The 21,496-nt window shown below is 30.5% G+C and overlaps 1 protein-coding gene across 1 annotated transcript; it reads left to right on the forward strand.

Moving 5' to 3' along the window:
- The first annotated feature begins 7,658 nt into the window (after positions 1 to 7,658).
- LOC133702442 (increased DNA methylation 1-like) lies at positions 7,659 to 11,467 on the forward strand. Its single transcript, XM_062126787.1, has 8 exons — positions 7,659 to 7,772; positions 7,993 to 8,775; positions 8,876 to 8,975; positions 9,066 to 9,151; positions 9,297 to 9,532; positions 9,802 to 9,888; positions 10,000 to 10,099; positions 10,859 to 11,467. Exons 1-8 carry the CDS (start codon positions 7,689 to 7,691, stop codon positions 11,192 to 11,194), a joined length of 1,812 nt encoding a protein of 603 aa, XP_061982771.1. The 5' UTR covers positions 7,659 to 7,688; the 3' UTR covers positions 11,195 to 11,467.
- The last annotated feature ends 10,029 nt before the right edge of the window (positions 11,468 to 21,496 follow it).

A 21,496-nucleotide genomic window follows, 5' to 3' on the forward strand; every position in this document is an offset into this window, starting at 1 on the left:
TCTTATGTTTAATGCCACGTAGATGGTTTATTTTTCCATCCTATTTGTTAAATGAATGATTTTTTTTTAATGTGGATATTTTGGTTGGTTTACGTATAGCTTAACTAATTTCATGAATCATGAAGTTAATGAATATGTAAGTCTTCAGTGATCCTGAGATTTGTGAGACTTGAACTAGTAATTTTTATGAAATAAATTTAGAACCTGACCAGTTGAATTATACTTTTAAGATTGTTAAATGATAATTAGTGTGATTTTATAATTAAAAAAATAGAAGTTAAATATCATGAATTGTTTTTTAATGACAATTCTAATATAATATAAAAAAGAAAAAGTATAGGTTTTTATAATTAATGATACCCATATTATGCTCTTCGTCGATCCTTAAACCACCTCTTTAATTATGAAGGAATACTTTTTATAACCATAAAGAAAATTAAAAAAATGCAAGCCCCTTTTTATTATCTTTTGCATAGCTAGTCATCAAACTTTCTTGAGATAGGATATAAAATTAAAAAAAAATCATATAATAGTTTGATATGAATTATATTTTTTTTCTTTATATTGTTATAATAAGAAAAAAAATCAAATAAAATACATTGTCAAGATATAAAATGTCATTGAATATATAAATTACATGATAAAAAATATAATTTATAAAAATTCAAATCAAACTATAAAAGAATTTTAATAATTATTCGAATTATAAAATATTCTAATAAACCGTGTGAGGGATTCACTGTTCCCCCACACACAAAACACTGTGGATTACAACAGTAATCCACAATGATTCTTCTCCCTATTTTTTTTAACTAACTTTTTCTTTTTTTTTCATTTATTTTTTTTTCAAAATTATTTTTGTTGATTTTACCTTTTAAATATTGATTTGGTTAAAATTTTTACTTTGTAATTTTTTTAAAAAAAATATTGTGGATTGCTGTGATGTTTTTCCACTTAGTTTTTCTATTTTATTTCTTTATTTTTTTAAATTATATTTGTCGATTTTTTTTTAATATTGAGTGATTGAAATTTTGGTTTTGTAATTTTTTTTCTTTAAAACATTGTTGATTGCTACAGTGTTTCTCCGCATAGTTTTTTTTTCCTCCAAAACTATCTTTATTTTATTTTATTTTTTAATATCAAGCTGGTTAAAAATTACAGTTACAATATGTGAGGAAAGTACTATAACTTTTTTTGAAAAATACTGTTCATTGCATTCCCATATGGTTTTTTTTATAATCTTTTTCAAATTATCCTTTTTAATTTTATTTTTTTAATATTGAGTTGTTTGTGAATTACAATTACAAGTCATTACAAATAAGGCTAAATTATGTGGAGAAGCACTGTAGCTTTCATCACAAAACACTGTGAATTGCTATAGTGTTTCCAACATGATTTTTTTTTCCTTTTGTTGGTGTTTGTTTTGTTATTTTTTTTATAAAATTGTCTCTATCGATTTTTTTTTAATATTGAGCTGATTAAGAATTTAACTTTGTAATTTTTCTTATTTAAAACACTGTAAATTATTGCAGTGTTTTCCCATGTGATTTTTTTATGATTTTTTCCAAAATTATCTTTGTCGATTTTTTTTTTAATATTGAGTTGGTTAAGAATTATAATTACAATAGAACAAAATCATATGAGAAAAGCGTTGTAGTTTTTCTCACAAAACACTGTGGATTGTTACAATATTTTTCTAAATGGTTTTTTATTTTATTTTATTGGGAAAAGCATTATAGTTTTCTTCACAAAACATTGTTAATTGCTACAACGTTTTTTCTTATAGGTTTTTTTCCTTCCAAAATTATCTTTGTTGGGTTTTTTTAATATTAAATTGGTAGAGAATTTAGCTTTGTAATTTTTTTTCTTTTTATTAACTGAAAAGCTAAATCATGTGGCGAAAACACTATATCTTTCCTCACAAAATACTGTAAATTGCTATAAATCATTTTGTTCAGTCTCTAAGTTTTGGATTGCCAACACAATTTTTTTTTCATCATGAAATATTTGCTCCATCATACCTTTAATTTCTATTATTTATCTAGCACTGGTTCACAATTATAACACTATTAAATATATTTGTTTTATAAACCTACAGTAGTACACGGGCATGTCATCTTATTAAAAACTATACCACATCCCAGTTGTACCTCAATTCTTATGAAAATGATGTTATTTGACTAGTGCCAAGGTTGATATCGATAACCATGCCGCTTTTCTATTATAATTTTATGTTTGTGTTGCTTGTTTTCAAGAAAATTGTAGATGAGAAATAGATGTTTAGAATTTATTTATTTTGATTTAATTTATGAATTTTGAAAGAGAATGAATTGTTTTCACCTAGTTTTTTTAAATTTGGTCTATTAAACTAAAACACAGTGGAAAAGAAAAGGGAAAAAGTGGTTCAACTCTTATTTATTTATTTTCTCGTCCATTATTATCGGTTTAAATTAAGGATCATTAATATGATATTTTAGTGTGCAGTGCTGTCTTGGGCAAAAGAATTTTTTGCTAAACCTAATTTTAAACCAAAACCGTTATTAGCACTCTAAATAGTTTAATCACTGCTTATTTAACTTGTATTATTATGCTGTGTGGGTTGTATATTTTTTTAATAAAAAAATTAAATATACAAGTTTTATCTATGTGTTTTTTTATATAAATAAATAATAAGTATAAATTGAAAAGCTCATGCAAATATTTTATTAAATAAATCTAGCATCATCTTAGTAAATAAATAAATAAATAATCATTAACGATAACTAAAAATAAAATTAAAAAAATTAAGAGATAAATATAAATCAAGATTTTTGATCATATAATATAAGATACTTATTTTATTATATTTAATGAATTTGTTTATTAAAATAAAATTTTTATTCAATTAAATGATAATAAAAATAAACACACACATTAAATTAATTGAATAAAACAAAAGGAAAAAATATTATGCAAAACTACACACATTAGAAATATCATCAAAGAATAAGTATTGTTTTTATTTTTAAAAATAAACCTCATCTAAATAAAATATAAAAAATATTTATAAATGAATAAGAATAATATCTTCAAAAATTAAATACATACAAAATAATTAATAAAAAAACCTCTAGCACCAAACGTTGCCACATGTGTTATCCAAAGAGCAAGTGTGGTGTTGACGCACGCACTAACAACTTTTTTATATACAAATTTTATATCATTTAAATATATAAATGCCCCTCATTGCTCTAAATATAGCTAAAAAAACCAAGATAAAAAGACTAAAATGCCTCTACAAGACAACTTTGGTTTTTCGATCTTGATGGTATATTTGTCATTTTACGGTATAATAAAAAATTAAAATTACCACAAAACCCCTGAACATAAAACTGTTTTTTCCTATAAGGTTACTTTGGTAATTATACTACTTTTAAAAAGACAAAATGACCTTTGTGCCCTTAATAAATCTAGAAAAGACATATATGTCCTTACAAAAAGATTATAATACCCCTCATCCATTGCCTGTTGTTTATATAGATAAAGGCAAAATGGGCAAAACATTGTGGTTTTTTAAACGCTATTTAGATTTATTTACTAAATATTTGACATGCGCTTCACCTAGGTTGAATAATGTTTTTAGTAAAAAATTAAATATACAACCTTTTTCAACATGTTTTTTTGACAAAAAAATCCTAATCATAAACCGAAAAGCTTATACATTCTTTTAATTAAATAAATTGAGCACAATATATGTGACTAAATGAAAAAAAAAATATTAACATGTTTATTTGAATCACTTCGTTGTTAGGTCAGATTTTTTTTAATGTGAAATAATGAATATATAGGTGTTGTCAACATGTTTTTTGACATCAAGAAAAAAAATATAATTATGTATCAAAAAGTCGATGCTTACATATAATAAAATAAAACGAGGATCATATACATTAATAAATACAAAAATAGAGTTCTTAACGCAATGTCATGTGTAGGGTCTCAAGTGCGTTTAATTGAGACAATATTGCGAGTGTGTTTAACTGTTTCGTGATTCTTTTAATTAAGAAACATAAAGACATTGTTTATGCTAAATGAAATAAATCTTAGAATGTATAAACCGATAAACTGAGAAATAGTTACTAATGTCAATCAAATTCTGAAATAAAAAGATAATTATTCTAAAAAAAAATAAAAGATAGATATGATATTTAACCCCAACTTTTTCCTTTAATGCGCATATTTTTTTTTTTAATCTTAAAGGTCACCTTTTCTTACCAAGAACAAATAATTTTTATTTTTATAAACACCTCATGAAAATAAAGTTTATTTATATAAAATATTATAGATGAATTACAATAATCTTTTCAAAACATTAAATACATACAAAATAATTTAAAAAAAGGGTATATAAAAAATCTAAAAAATTAGAGAGAGAAGGGATATTAATTTAGATATAAATTTAAAAAACTACTAAAAAATACATATAAAAAAGGTATCGATTAAAAAAACAAAAAGAAAGGTCAGACGTTGATGTGTTTAGCAAACTAGGCTTACTTGTGGTCCCTTATCTTTTTATTTGTAACATGTTTCCCACCCTAATTTTTTTGAAAATAAAGTAGGTGACGCGTTGCATATTTTTCCGCAAATTTCAACCAAAAAGATGGTTGACAAATCAAGGGTTTTTGTTTTTTGACCTAAAAACTTATTTTTTTTCAAACCATTTTGACCCAAAATATCTATAAAACACCCTGTACACCTTGATAAACTTCTATGTGGTGTCAAATAACCCAAAAACCAGTCTATGAACCAAAATCAACTCGAAACCAAAAAGCTTTCCAAGCTCAGATCTACCATTTTAGGTGTTGGGAAGGCTAAATAACACCTAGTAAGACTCTTATCATCAAATGGAACCCATTGACATCAAGATCGACCTTTTTAGGCCTAAATCAATGTCAACCAAGACTTTCTTTCTCCATCACCATAATCCAGTAATTTTCTCTCCCCTCTCTCAAATTAGGGATTGAAAAATTTCAAAAACCAAGGGGATTGAAAAAATAAATTGGAAAGTATAAGGATTAACTGAATTTTTTCTTAAACTTTAAGGTTGCCACATATTTTCCCTGTCATTTTCATTTTGGTCCTTTGTCTTTTATTTTTTTTTTCATTCCTCAACAATTTAACTTAAATTAGCCTTTTATTTGGTCATAAAATGGCATAATTAAAAAAAAATTGTATGCTAATCTAAAAAAGTATGACTTTGCATGGAATATATATATATATATATTACAAAAGGTATTGTGATGGATGAAATTAAAGTTAAGGTTAAAAAAAGTGGCTTGCACCTAAAATGATAAGTGAGGTAAGAAGTTTTCATGAATTTGCTAGTTTTTATAGAAAGTTTGTAAAAGATTTTTGTATAATAGTTGCTCTATTAACTGAAATTATAAAGAAAACAATAGATTTTAAATGAAAAATTAAATAAGAGAAAGTTTTTAATTTGTTAAAAGAAAATTTTATTTCGGCTCTATTACTTGCTTTGCCTAACTTTACAAAAATTTTAAGATTGAATGTGATTATTTAGTTAGAGGTATTAAATTTGTTTTAATGGAGGATAAAAGACGCATATCCTATTTCAGTACAAAGCTTAATGGTGCAACTCTAAATTATCCAACATATAAAAAAGAGTTATATGTATTTGTGAGGACTTTGAAGACTTGACAATATTTTTTTTGCCTAAGGAGTTTGTGATTCATATCGATCACTAATCTTTGAGACATCTGAAAAGTCTAGGTAAGTTGAATCGTAGACATGCCAGGTGAGTGAGATCTATCGAGATATTCTCATATGTCATCAATCACTGTAATGGTTGTTGTGTTAACATACAAACTTTTCTTTCTAAACATATCAAGTATTTGTCTAAAATAATTTATATGTCCATCTAATTCTTTATTGTAAATCAATGTATTATCAAAATAAACAACTACAAACTTACCAATAAATGCACGCAATATATAGTTTATCAATCTTATAAAAGTACTAAACGCATTAGTAAATTCAAAATGCATAACTAACCACTCATATATACCATATTTAAATGATGAAATTAATATTTTTCATTAACCAAAAAATTAATCACCATCATTTTTTATATTTCTATATATATTTTTTCAATTTAACTATCCCTTTTTTAAATAATATCAATTTTTCAAATTTGTAGATGGTGTTTGTAATTTTATATTTTCTCAAGAGGGTTAATGTAATTTCTTGCACTCAAAAAATGGAAACGAGCTTCACTTATTATATAGTTATCCATATTTACTAATACAGAGATTTTCTTTAATTGTATTGCTAGAACTCAGCTGTGAAGTGACCCAATTTTGCTAAAACGTATCTACAATTCGAGATAATACTATTATACATACACATAGATTTGAATTTCTTATATGTAACATTGCCATACAAGGAAAAAGGCTTTAAAAAATTTGCATTTGGGATTCCTCTTGCCTTCCATTGCATGTAGATTTTCTCGTTTTTGCTTCGTGTCTTAGACACTCTTCTGTCTCCAAATCATTTCTGAACTCTTTAAAAGCAATCATACTCTCTATTTCTCTCATAACCCTTTTAATCAATCACTTTTATCTTTTAGAATCTTGGAAACAAGAGTATTGTTTTGTTCTTCTTCTTATTACTATTGTAAAACTGTGATATTAATTTCTTGATTTTAAGATCAAGAGGCGGTCATTTCTTTTCATGATCGATACTTGATATCTGAAGAGAATCACATACATGCTAAGAATTTAGAGTGATCATCTCCAAATACCAATAGGTAAATTTTCTCTTTAATTACATTTGTAGAGAATCATGTTAGGTTGTTTGAAGTGTGGTTGCGGTTGCTTTTTAAATTGCTTTTCGTGCTGAAATATATTAAAATATTTTTTTTTATTTTTTAAAATTTATTTTTGAGATCAACGCATCTAAACGATCCAAAATATATAAAAAAATTAATTTTTAATAAAAAAATTGAATTTTGTGGAACACGGTGCAAACCACGTTCCCAAACGATGCTTCATGGATCTTGATTTCCCAAAAATATCTAAGTAATTTTGGGTTTCTATTTTTTAAAATTATTTTCTCACTTATTTTGTTGTTCATTTGAAATTTTAATAGTATTCGTTTCTTTCTCTATTTTTTTTATTTAGATTTTGTAAAATAATGGATTCAAACCTCAAAACACACACACACACACACACATATATATATATATATATATTATTGTGGGTCACTTAATTTATTTAAAAATGAATATTTGATGCACAATCTAATTTGATCCAAGAAAGATAATGTTTTTTCTTCATCAAATTTTAAATAATTTGGAAATTTTACTTGTCGGTGGGATATTTAATTTCATACGTAACTACTCAGACATGACTTTCACTATCAAGTTAAATCACTGGCAGGGTGTTGGGCTAAAAAAGATGATAGGTGTGGGTTTACACAAAAACCTGGTTGGCTGGTTTAATGGCGGAGGATTTTATTTTTATTTTTGTTAGCAAAAACAAATTAAATTAGGGATTCATTAGAAGCAAAAAAAGAAATATTTAAAATTTATATAATCTTTGCATATATTTACTTACTTAAAAAGCAAGCCAATAAGATTAGTGCTCAAAATAGTGAGTGTCGGGGAGAAAAACAGTTGTTTTTGACAAACAGAAATGGATTCGAGCAAAAAAAACAGACAAATGAGCATCAACTGTAACGCTCCAATCATTATTACTCGGTACAGCAATAGCTACAAGGTTTTTTCTGTACTTCAGTTCTTGTTCCGTATTTGGACGTTAACATTGAAACTCTCCCACGAAGAAGATTACAGCAATCAACAAATGAAATGGAAACAAATCAAGATGATTTTGTGTTTTTACACCGATGCTATTTTTGTTTCTGGCTAGCTAGCCAGCTCTTGCTGTTATGTGGTTACTATTCTGATTATTATTGTTGTTGTTATTGTTTCTGTTTCAGATACTTTCTTGCGTACCAAAAACACAAATTCTTGAAGCAAAACCAGGGTTCTTGAAATCTAGAAACATGGCTTATAAGTTAAGGGCTAGAAAACAAAAGAGGCCGTACGTCAGCTGTGATGATGATGATGATGATGGACATGAAAGTGATTCTAGCAGGAGAATGGATCCTGATTTTACCAGGAACGTTAGACCGCGAAGAAGTAACACTATGATTACTGAAAGTTCGGAGCAGAGAAGGGCGGGTCGCCCTCCTAAGAGGACGAGGAAATCAACTCCTTCAGCCGGAGAAGCAAGTACTTCCGGCAGCACACCTGCAGAATATGTAGCGAGAACTATAATGTCATGGTTGATAGACCATGGCATGATCATCGAGAACGAGAAAATTTATTATGTTGCTGATAGGGAGGGGGATTCGGATGATCGCAAACAAAGCAAAAAGGAGGTGCTGATGAAGGGAAGAGCAAGAAGAGAGGGTGTACGGTGTGAGTGCTGCAATGAAGTTATGACAGTGTGGGATTTTGAGACCCATGCCGGGAGTGTTTTACAAAGGCCATATGAACATATCCATGTTGCTCGAAGCAACAGCTCCCTCTTGCAGTGTCAGTTTGAAGTTTGGCAGAGCAATGTAGAGGTCGAGCGGCGCACCTTTAATGAGATTGTTCCCCGTAATGGCGCCTCCGATAAACACGATGATGCTTGCCTGATTTGTGCAGATGGAGGGGACTTGATCTGTTGCGAAAAGTGTTGGTCCACTTCCCATCTCAAATGTATGGGGTTGGAAGTAAGTAAATTTTCTTGACATGATAAGTTTTTTTCGAAGAAGTAAAAATCATTGCTCCTCTGTTTCTAATGTAAATTTTTCAATTTTTTATTAATTGCAGAGGATTCCCCGAGGAGATTGGATTTGTCCCTACTGTGTGTGCAAGCACTGTAATAAAAACGACAAAGACCTGCAAACTTGCGTTCAATGTGATAAAAAATGTATGTACTTTCCTATCATTTCCTGATTTTTTTTTTAAAGATTCTCAATTCTTGTAGTCACTAATGAAGCTGTATCCTTTGCTGTCATAGATCATTGCCAGTGTTTAGTTAGCAATAAGGAGTTGGATCTTAATGCCAGTGGCGAAACCTTAGCATGTGATTCTCACTGCGGAGAGGTATATATTTCAACACAATTAGCTTTCTTTCAATTTCCCTAACAATTACCATTTTACCGTTAAGAATATGTAAGATTAACCCAACACATTAACATTTAAGACTTGTCAACTTGAGATTTGAATTGATCTTGAGCTTTATTCATAGGTTTACGAGAAGCTTCAGAGCCTCGTAGGTGTGAAACATGAGTTAGAAGGGGGGTTCTGTTGGACTCTCCTCCAGCGGATGGAGCCAGACAACTTGGACTTCAAGGATCTTCATTTAATCACCGAATGCAATTCAAAAATTTCATTGGCCTGGGAGGTGCTGGACGAATGTTTCACGACAATCATTGATCGGCATACGCAGATCAATGTAGTTCAGAGTGTGGCTTATAGTCGAGGGTGAGCGCTTATAGATTTTGCAGAGCTGTGCCTTTTTCCCATTGTATTTATGTTTAAGCTCCTCGTACAACTGTGGACATTAGGCTGTTTAATACTTGCCAGCCTCGTAACATTTTTTCTTCTGTTTTACATGTTGTGTCATATACATACTGATGCAAAAACTTCTCTATAACATGATCACTTTTGCTATTTACGTTCATAAGGAATTCCTCAAAATCAAAACATATGAAAAATCCAAGAAATAAAGACTGATATTTCTGTCTTTTCAGATCGAACCTCAACAGGATAAATTTTCGAGGCTTTTATACTGCGATCCTGGAGAAGAACGATGACATCATTTCAGCTGCAACTATAAGGTATCTTCATTTGTCGGAAACAAATTACACATGCTGTTCTTTGTGCAACTATCAGCAAAATACATACGTAGGATATTGTTAACTTGAAATGTTTGTTCCGTGCTTCTGCAGGGTGCATGGGACCGATTTGGCTGAGATGCCTTTCATTGGAACTCGGCACTTGTATAGGCAAAACGGGATGTCAAGAATGTTACTGGTTACTCTTGAATCTGTAAGTTCTCATGTGAAATTCTCTACTATCTGAAAGCAATTCTCCACATTCTCATTCGTCTTGATTAAGAGCCGTAAAGGAACCATCTCAACCTAAAAGTTTAAGCTCTTAGGTGAGGTTTAGGATATGATTTATATTATTCTTTAACACACCCCCTCAAGTGAAAGCTCTTTGGGCTTGAAACTTGCACAGGCCCACTTTACCTTGTGCTTAATTTTTATCAAATAAATGGAAATGGTGAGATTCGAACTCGTGACCACTTGGTCATCAAGGCTCTGATACCATGTCAATGAACCATCTCAACCTAAAAGCTTAAACTCTTAGATGAGGTCCCAGGATATGAATTATATTATTCTCTAACAAGAGCTTTCAAAAGTAATTTCTGCTAACTGCTTCACATAAATTATGGCAAGTTCGGTCAAAACCTGGAACTTTCACTTCTGTTTCATTTTTTAAGTGCTCATTTAGAAAGAAAAAAAATCATGGAGAAAAACTATGTGATCGAACTAGGTTGGTCTCAATTCTGCCCATTACGCTATTTTATGCTACAACCCTCGGCAAATCACAGAGAAAAGGCAGTTTTCAGCCAATGTACTCTCTTCTCTTTTCTGTCATTTACAATTTCAGAATTCAGATTGTAGCTGATGTTATGCTCTCAACTGCTAAAATATATGGTTCAGTTTGCACTGATCATTAAAGCCTTCTGTTTATATTATAATTCAGTATCTGACACGTTGTTACTTCTGATTTAATTTCCAGATTTTTTCAGTTATGGGGGTTGAGCATCTAATCATCCCATCAGTCCAGGAGCTCACTGAGATGTGGGAGGGGAAATGCGGGTTTTCCCCCATTGAGGATGCTGTTAGCCAAAAGATCACCAACTGGAACACCCTCACGTTTCCAAGTGCAGTCAGGCTGCAAAAGGCCCTTCTCAGCACCCCAGCTAGTAGTTCTTCTGCAGTCATGAATGCGGACGTGGGCGTGGATGTGGATGAGGGTGTGGATATGGTCAGTGATAACTGTGCAAAACTAGCTGGTCTAGATTTAAACCATGAATATACTGGATCTGGAGATGAAGAGGCAGAAGACAAGTGACATATATATATTGTGCAGTTTAATCAAACACCAGGGACCTGATTTTTTGGTCATTTAAAGGATGGTTTCAGGCCAGATCCTTCTGTTCTAGAATGCTATTAGATTTCAGGTGTTTGTGCTGTGCAATGTCTCTTGCGTTGTTGTCTTAGTCTTGCTGGATTTAGGATTAGTTCATCTGCTGGATGTTAACTTGCAAGCTTGGAGACACCCCTACTGGTGCTGATAAACTACATTTTGATCATCTGCTACTAAGAACTTAAATTTCGAATTGTCTATCTTATTGATTATCATAGTGATCAATGTAGTAATAATAACCATTATTTCAATGTCAAATTTATGAAAATTAGCACCCCGTTGGTCATTGAAATCAAAACCCAGGATCTCATTCCCTATACCACTAAATTTTTTTCAATGTCTTGATTAAATAGTATTCCTGAAAACGCACATCCAGAATTACCTCCTTGAAGTGTCCAACAAATCATCTTCATGGTGGATCATCTCACGTGGATGAAACATGGTCCAACAAATATTTTCGTTACGAAAGTTTCAAGCATGAGTACCTATAGTTTTGTTTTTTTATCAAGCAAAGTTGCACCATATACACCACTTCGTAATACGGTAATGCAAGTCCTCCAGAAATTTTTTCAAAATTCTTATTTTAGTTCGCATTCAACTTAAATCACGAGTAACCATCAGTTTGCAAATTACCTTGGTGTTATTTAGCAAAAGCGCATATGAAAATGTTGGAATGCAAGAAGAAAAATGGTTTGACAAGCCAACAGTTCAAGGGATCCATTAAAAATTGGAAGATAAAGGTAAAGTCTGATAAACATCTCTCGAAAGAAACGCCAAAACACCAAGGAAAACAGGTTGGAAATCTCAAAGAATTAAAAAAAAAAAAAAAGCACAAATTTTCAGGTATTAGCTAATCTTGAGCAATGCCCTTTGCATAATAGAAATCATTTATCTAGTTCAAAAACAAATATTTTCATGAGAACCCTCAAGTAAAAACGCATAACCAGTAGATTCTTGAAAGTCTACTGAGAAATATGAAGTGAAGGAAAACACGTGATGCATTCATTTTCTTAAGACAGTGGAAGGAGGGAGGAGGAGAATACGAAGACCTAAGATAACCTGGAGGTAACTGGTATATATTGAAGGATCTAAAATCCCTGATATTGAGGCAGATTAATTTGGTTTGTAAACAAGATGAATGGCACAAAAGGATCAATATGCTAGATTGGAACTCACACTTAATTGCTGTTGTTCTTAAGAAAATTCATCATAGAATGATAGCCTCTAAATCTTGAAGGGATGAAAATAATATAATATCATTTAGAATAAAAAGCTCGGATGTTACAGTTAATTCCATCACAGCAGACGACTAACCGATGATCAACAGGCCAGACAAATGACGCAGCAGAAAGTTGAAGGTAACAGGTTCAGTAATAATTAATCACCTGAACTCTATGAGAGTGACAAAATTGTCGTTCCTGCAGAAGTGCATGGGTGGAAAAAGAAAATTTCAGAAATACATTGGATTAGAATTCCAAATTGAGACAAGTAAAGACAACATTAATTATCTACAATGCTATCTATGGTCCCATGTCAAGCTTCACACTCCGCCAATCTCCTTACTCCTTACGGATGTCAATTATCTACAATTTTGCTGATTGTTCACAACCCAGAAATTCCATCTCACATATGCTAATAAATTCGTTAAATTTTTTTATTATTTACATTCTAGTAATTTCTTTAAAAATATTAATTAATCCGACAATTCATATGATTGTATATAATCCTAACATTCCTTCTTATTATTATTAATCTAGTAATCTTCTCTTAAATGCCAATAAATCTAACAATTATTCTGATTGTTTACAATCCGATAATCTTTTAATGGATGTAAATTAATTTAAAAATCTTACTGATTATTCATAATTTGATAATCCTTTTATGGATATTAATTAATCTGACAATCCTACTGAGTGTTCATAATTTAATAATTCCTTCACAAATGTCAATAAATCCAACAATCAACAACAATTTTTTTTATTGTCAATAATTTGATACTCTTCTCATAGATACTAATTAATTTGATAATTTTTCTGATTGTTTATAATCTAACAATTCCTTCACGAATATTGATTAATCCAACAAACTCAATTATAACTTGAATAACTTCACATAAACTAGTTGAAATGAGTATAGAACACCTTATCAGATGATTTTGTGAGCCTTAAATGCTCTTCAGGTGAATTTCCAATGGTTCCTCTTCTTCCATAGTACTTGGCTCAACCTCCCTCTTCATTTTCTTACTCCCTCACTTGTTTTCCTTTTAATTGTGTTTAAAAAACTTAATCCTCACAAACTCTCAAGACTTTCCCTTTGATTTCTTGTTTTCCTACGGATTTCTAAGACTTTTTTTAGAATTTTCTCCAAATTTCTCTCATTCACTTAATTGTGAGATCTCTTTCCGTTGAATTTAAACCAAGGCATAACAAATTTTATTATACTACATTTCACCATTATTCTTTCATTATTTATTTACCCCATTTGGTTTTAATTCACATTCCTGTGTTTTTTTTTATTTTTCAGTTATTTTGCACAATTTATTTTTTTAAACCCATACATAAACATTTTATTTTAACTTCTCTTATCTATCATCATCCCCATGAGTTAAATATTCCTTTTAGCATAATATTTCCTTCATCAATTAATTTTTTTTCCAAGGGTTTACAACTTGGATCAAGGGATTTACAGTTATCTCGCTTGGGATCTTGGTATACGGTGGTTAATTTTGGAGTCGGTTTCTACGCTGATCATCAATTTAATCACAAAGCATCTGAACAAAGCGGATGCTAACTACACCATGGTTAATAGAGCGAAGGAGATCCTGTCCAGGAAATGCGATGCTAGAGTTCAACACAATAGTAGATTGGTTAGCAAACTTTGGTTTGATGAAATGTCCATATAGTAAAGGACAATTGGATTATAGATGGCCCAACCATGGGTTTATTTTCAATTTTGTATTATGATCATATTGAGTCCTATTAACTCGATTAATCTAGTTCATGGGCGTTAGGCCCAGGATTTCACTGGGAAAAAAAAAAAAGTAGAGAAAAAGTGAAAGAAAAAATTAACCCATTTTTTTTTATTAAAAAATTCAACAAGTTTAATTTTAATTGGGGTAATTAGATCATGGATTAATTTAAATTTTTGACTAAATTAAGTTAAGTCAATTATTATTATTATTATTTTATCTAAATTGATTTAGGTCTCAGGTTGCAGCCAGGAATAAGTTTTATAACTAGATATTGGACTTTGTTCGTGCTTCTCGTCGAGCTACCAAAGCCTACGAGCCTTGGCCTTACTTTCGTTTTCTTTCACTTTTCTCCTTGACCGCTAGTATACTTCCAAAGTGCTTTTAAAATTATCCCAACTCCTGAGCCGTAAGGGGGAAAAATGTGCTATGAATCTTTCACCGTACTGTTACTATAGCGTCTATTGACTTATTAATTTTTTAGGGCGTAACACCCATTAAAAGGTTATAGTGATCTGCTCTTGTTCCTTCAGAAACAAGCAATGAAACATTGTTGATGACGCATACCAGGCACCAGCAATTGCACGAGCAAAAGAGGAAAACTCAACTCTAAATAAAAAAAAAATACAAGAAAAGTATTAAAGATTTTGAATCATGGTACAGATTTTCTTGTACTTCTGCTCTCACGGTGGTTTGGCCCTTCATTTTGTTCGTGTTTTATTGTTGACATTGCCTCAATTCTCCACCAGTCCAATTCAATGCTTATGACTTGCCAGAGCAGCAACATTGCGAATACTTGGAAACCCTTTGTGGAAAGAATTTAATATTTTATTGATTTCTCTAAGAATTAGCTGGTTAGACTAGACTACGAATTGTCCATATTTCACATTGGGATTTTCTAATTCGTGCTCCACTGTTAATATTTGAAAGAAAAAGGGGGAGGGGGGGGGGGGTGTTCTATTTCCCTGTCGGGGAAATCATCAAATTACTTCATAGGCTCTGTCATTTTCTTGAGAAATATAACCTTTTTTGTTTTTTTGGGGTTCCTCGAGACTTCTTCGTGTCTAACGTGAGTACTAGTATGCGATAATGTTTTCTATCATGTACTAGTCGCTTTTGTTTTCTGTGCACGCAACATAAAAGAGAAATTAAGGAATAAACACATAAATGTGAAAGACTGTATCTTATTTTTATTGACTTTTTCCTTTTGAATTATGCACATTAATCTCCAATATATATCCTTAATTATAACAAGGGAGGGGAAAGGAAGAGTTGATTACTTGAAAAATCTTACTAAGATAGTAGAGAAGAAAGGAAGATCAAAGCAGCATGCATGAGAACAAAAACAAATGGAATAAAAGAATCCCTTGCCTGTTTTTTTTTCACTGTCGTGATTTTTGCCGAACTATGAAGAACAAGACAATTTTTATTTTCATTCTAAGAACATGATCCATCAAATAAGGATTCAGCAAGAGTAATGGTGCCTTTAAGTCATATTGGAATTTCATCTCTTACCAGCTAAGATCTGTCTCTTTCATTTTATTTTGTTTGAAATGTATGAATCGCCTTTTGATCTGAACACCTTTACAGCTTAGACTGGTGTGCCTTTTCACTGAAGATTTAATTACGCCAATCAGCTTGGACGGTGGAACTTCCTTTCTGACTAACCATCATCAGAGCACCTTCCCCGCAAGTCTCCACTTTTGCTGATCTTTTTAATTGCAGTGGTTGTTTTCTACTGCATGCGTGCGCGGTGCAAATATAATTAATTTCTTTAGTCAATCCTACAAAATTTCCTCAGCGGAGCCTTTCCTCGTATGTCCGTTGACTTAGCTATATATTTTGAAAGAGAATTCAATGACCAGGGCATGCAAAACACAAAAAAAGAAAAAAGAAATGAAAAGGAAGAAGAAGAATACTTCTCGTGAGAGACACTAGCTGTTTTCTTTGCATGCACTTCATTTAATTCCATTGTATGGTATCGAATATCTATCTACTGCTTACCTTTACATCTTTGACATTACTGCTATCCTACCCAATTGTCAACATGGTTTTCTCACTGCCAGATGCCCGGCCCCTCGCACTCAAGGAAACAGGCAGCATATAGTGTGATTTCATAGGACAAAAGCCTAGCACCGACAGTCGACTAGATTGTCAACCAGCATGTCGTCTCTAGACAATAACTATCTTGTAAGAAATATTATAAACTATACGATGAAGGAGGACCACACAAATCAAAGTAATTAACACTTGCGGGTTAAAGAAAGATTTTTCCTTATCTTTGAAGTCTTTTAATATAGGTATATGGTAGCTGATTTTCAACCTGCAGTCACGTCATTTAAATACAGTAGTGGATGTTAGTTGGCATTTCTAAGGGGAAGATAATCGTCTTCCTCTTCTTGTTCTAGTTGTTGTTGATTAATCCATTTCAAAATAATCCTTTAGACTCAGCCTTTTCAATGAAGTGCTCGTTCAATTCCATTTTCAATATCACGTATATAGCTTTATCCTTTAATTTCCTTCCCACTACCAAACTGTTCCTAATTTCATTCACCAACACACATGCATATTCGTCCAGGCAGCGTCTCATTCAAATATATCGAACTGCGGTCAAGGAAACTCTGCGCACGTATTAATTCTAGAGTAGAATGGTATTGTAAAAGCTATATAACAAATGGGATCAGAATTAAGGCTATTTTTTTCTGAGGAACTATTTAATTTCCATTGGCAAGGAACATTAATCTGTTGCCGACGAAATGTTTCCTTTGGTTTTTTTTTTAAAAAAAGTTCTCTTGTGAGGCACATAAGATTGAAATAGTAATGGAGATTCTTGATACACACATATAAAGCGTAATTTACACTCCCTGAGAGTTTAAGTGTGATGTTGCTGGTACTTGGCTCGTGTTCATACTGCTATGCATGAGATCTAGCTAGTGTTGGCAAATTCAAAACCGACGTCCCAGTACTTATCCAATCTAAATGCACCCGTAAACATTGGGTTATGGGTGTAATATTTTCATCCTGAGACTTTTCAGTTGAGTCAACCTTACCCATGGATAATTTCTCAGGTCACTGATCCAATCTAATGTGTTTACTTCATATAATAAAATTATATTTTTTTTATTTTAGATGAAAGTCAAAAGATATTTGTAATTTATATATATGTTTATAGATATTAGTTTACAATAATATATATTTCAATTCTTTCTTTTATACGGAAAAAAAATCTCTCAAATCTATAGGTTAACTTAAATCTGCCCCAATCTGTGGGTTAGAATTTGAATAAAGAATATTAAAACAAAAACCAAAAAGACAAGAGATTCAATGTGAACCACGACACAGTATATTTTGATATCTATTGGCAGCAAAATAATTTTTTTATATATGGTTTATTTATCATTATTACATTAATATGAGCAAAAAAATCATCATTGCTTTTAAAAACAAAAAAAAAGTCTCGGAGCTTTGGAGTCTTTTAACGCTTTAAAATCTATTTTGATTTGGATCTTTTAATATTTTCAAGGGGTTTTTTGTATTTTTATCATGATTTTTTTAATTATAATCAATTTAGATGAAGAGAAAATAATTTTTTAACAAATATAAATATAATTAAAAAATAAAAGTGGTTAGCGTCCGCTAAACACTCGCTAGCGAGTGGGAGGCCCCTACACTCTTCAAGCGGCACATGCGGCATCTGTTGGTGGTCAAATATCATCTTCCATGACTGCATTGGAAGAATAATGTTGTTCTATTTCTAGTGGTTAGACATGTGTACTCTGTGTAGCAACGGTTGGACTCCAATTGATTTTTTCTCTCTTCTCATCTTAAATTATGCGTCATCTATTTCAAAAATTAAATGTGTTTTGTTAGTTTATATTTAAAAATTTTAATTTGTAATTTTTTTGTGTTTGCTTCTGTAAGGTAATCCTAATATCAGGGTCATAGATTTCAAAAATTAGCCGGTTAACTTTTATTTTTTACAGTTTTTTTTAATGAATATTTTTGCTAATTTGCCTTTATTCAGTTTTATTTCGTGTTGCTTTATTTTGTACAACGACTTATATGCATCATATATGTAAAAGGAGCATCGAGCTGTAACAAAATCAAGAAACAGAAAGAAGAGCATTGACCGACTAGAGCACAATAAACGAAACCAATTAGATCCATGTATATAAAAACGATATATATAATAATTTTTATGAATTAAAATAATAAATCGAGGGAACGTTAGTATTTTATTTATTTATTAAAAAAAAGCGAGGTTCATGTTTATGCGGAAGATTGGATAACACAATGCAACATGGAATCATATATATAATAATTTCTATAAAAATAAAAATAAAAAACAGCGATATTGTCTTTGAACATAAAAAAGAATACTAATATACTCGCGCTCTCCTTTTTTTCTTCATGAATTTGGGTACGAGCACGACTACCCTCGATCATCACACACTCTATCTCCCTTGGTGCTGCACGCTTTCCCCCCTGTTGGTTGTTCGTCAATCTGCATCTCATGTGATTCATGCTTCTTTTTGTCAATTTTTCTTTGAAAAAATAATTTATATAATAACAGGAAACAGCCCCTTTCTTTCATTGACAGATAGAAGTGTCTCTGCAATAATTATTTCCCGAAATTCTGCACCAGAAGACGTCAAGCACAAGCATATTATTCATCAAGTCTTTCTCCCTTTCCATACAACGGCATGATCGGTAGCCAGTGCTCTTAATTTGTTCAGAACTCAGTATTTTCCCTCTTATATCTCTATACCATTCTCTCATCGTTAAAGTTTTTTTAAAGAAAGTAGGGCGTCACTTTGCAGTGGCCAATTGCTTGTTGTTCTAGCTAGCCAAGCAAATCAAAAATAAGTAGCATGATGATGATATATTTAATGCAACTAGTAATAAACTAATTCTTGCCGTGTCCCACGTTTTCCATCACACACTTAGATTTTATAAGCCCAAAAGGGTTGATGATAATCTCCGAGTATGTATTACGTTAAACCCTATCATCATTAAGAACTAAGAAAGTTAGCTATTGTCAAATGGAGCATGATCAAAAGTCAGCAACAGGGGCTCATGAGACACGCCAACGGGATTTAATTACAGTAGAGGAGAGACCCGTAAAGAACGAGACATGATGTGTTTGTACTGATCTAAACGAGAAACTCATTTAACGTTCATGTGTTGTTGCTGTTTCAGAATTTACTCAGTTGCTTCGCTTATATAACGCATTCATTCAATCGTTTACATATAAACTAGCTAGCTAGTTATATTTTATTTTATTTTAGTTTGAATATTGATTATAACCAATATTATAATTCTCTAAACATATTAGACCAATGTCATTAAGTAGTGTACGTTTAAAACTGTGTAAGAATAATTTAATCTCAATTAATGAATATATTGATTTGATATATAACATTCATTATTATAAAAATAAAAATTAATTTCAATAGTATTGCTGATTTGGGCATGTATCATGAGAACGGACAGAGAGTATACTTGTAGAATTCTTATTCTTTATTATGTTATCTAGCTTAGTTTTGTCCAGAAGTTCAATGTCAGTGCCCTAGCTTTAGGAAGGAGGGGCCTTAAATATTTGATTGCTGGGAGATTCTTGTCGTAAAAAAAAAAACAAAAAAAAACCATCGAATTGATGGGACGCCCCAATCTTGTCATGGGTATGTATAATTTTTGCGTTTTGCATCGTAATTCATTATCAATGTCATGGATAATCTACATCATAATTGGTCCCTGTTTTGTAAAATATCCTCCTAGCATGTAAATCGAAAACATGTATGGTATGCGATCCTTTTTCGTGATTTGTAGCATGATTTTCGAACAGCTTAAAAATGAAAAAAAAAACGTTTTTGTTGTCCGGAAATTCACATATAAAAAAATAATTAGGCAAGTGAATTTATTTATTTCATGCAAGCATATCAAAACATGGTAATTATACAATCTATATAAAAACTAGCATTCATACTAAATAAATATATAAACTTGTGAAAATATAGAAAAAACAATCATAAAATGCAAATTAAAAATGTATTGAAATTTTAAACAAAAATAGTTTTTAATCATTTATTTTTAAAGCTTTATTGCTCCTCAATTATGCTCCGTTTGTTTGCTGAAAAGTAGTTTTTTTTAAGTAAATTCCAGGAAAGTGAATTATTTTCTGATGTTTGGTAGTGTAATAAAAAATAAGTTGGAAAACACTTTTCAGTATTTGGTTATATCATGGAAAATAACTTATTAATGTTTTATTTTTCTCAAGTTTATTAAAAGAATGAGGAACAAATCTTACAAATTAAAAAGTTGAATGAGAATGAAATTGAAAAAAAAATATAATTTCATAAATTATTTCAAATAAAATAAATAATAATCAAAATAATAGAGATCAAATCTAAAAAATAAAAAAATTAAAGATGAAGAAATTAAAATAATAATAATTAACATTTCATATATTATTTCAAATAAAATAAGTAACAATCAAAAAAATAAAGATCAAATTTGATAGATAAAAAATTTCAATAAAAAAATGATAAGGAAAAAAAATAAAAATTATAAAAATAAGGACCAAAATTGATATAAAAATTAAATTTTAAGAGAAAAAATTAAAAAATAAATATTCAAAACAAAATATATATAGTAATCAAATATAGAATAGGAAGACGACCGTTATATTGATGTAGCAATTGAGAAAAATGAGTTAGTTAGGTCAACAAACCAATTCATATAACCTTTTATTTCTAAATTTAAGGATATTAATGGGCCGACTCAAATGATATGCAATTTACCAGGCTTTGAGTTGTAAAAATTTAGGTTTAATTATTGAGTTGAAGGTTAGACAAACCTTTCAATCCAGGTTTAAATTAATTATTGTAATTAGGTGGTGGCATGCAAAGAATTCATTATATCATAAAATGTAACACTCAACCATAATTTATATGTAATTACGGTATATGTATGAGCCAGTATATTAAAGGTCGTTGAGTGTATATGGCAATAATTCTTTTTTATTTGAAATCTTAAAATTAAAAAAACCACACATATCTCAATTTAATATTTAATGATTATGCAAAGCCACTATCAGTTTGATTTGGATTTTATCATTAATGTAATGTTGACCATTATCAAAACTAAAATAAGTATTAAAATAGTGATCATTCAAGCAACCATAACCATATATAGGGATTTTATTATATGATGTCTCATATCATATCATAAGTTATTATATGATGTCTCATATCATATCA

The sequence above is a fragment of the Populus nigra genome, chromosome 1 (assembly GCF_951802175.1).
Source record: "Populus nigra chromosome 1, ddPopNigr1.1, whole genome shotgun sequence".
Classification (NCBI taxonomy): Eukaryota; Viridiplantae; Streptophyta; class Magnoliopsida; order Malpighiales; family Salicaceae; genus Populus; species Populus nigra.

Bases quoted from the DNA above. Each gene is read 5' to 3' on its own strand.
- LOC133702442 (XM_062126787.1), top strand. From the start codon at position 7,689: ATGGATTCGAGCAAAAAAAACAGACAAATGAGCATCAACTGTAACGCT. The intron at 8,776-8,875 runs GTAAGTAAATTT...TATTAATTGCAG, and splicing joins TCAAATGTATGGGGTTGGAA to AGGATTCCCCGAGGAGATTG. The intron at 9,152-9,296 runs GTATATATTTCA...CTTTATTCATAG, and splicing joins GTGATTCTCACTGCGGAGAG to GTTTACGAGAAGCTTCAGAG.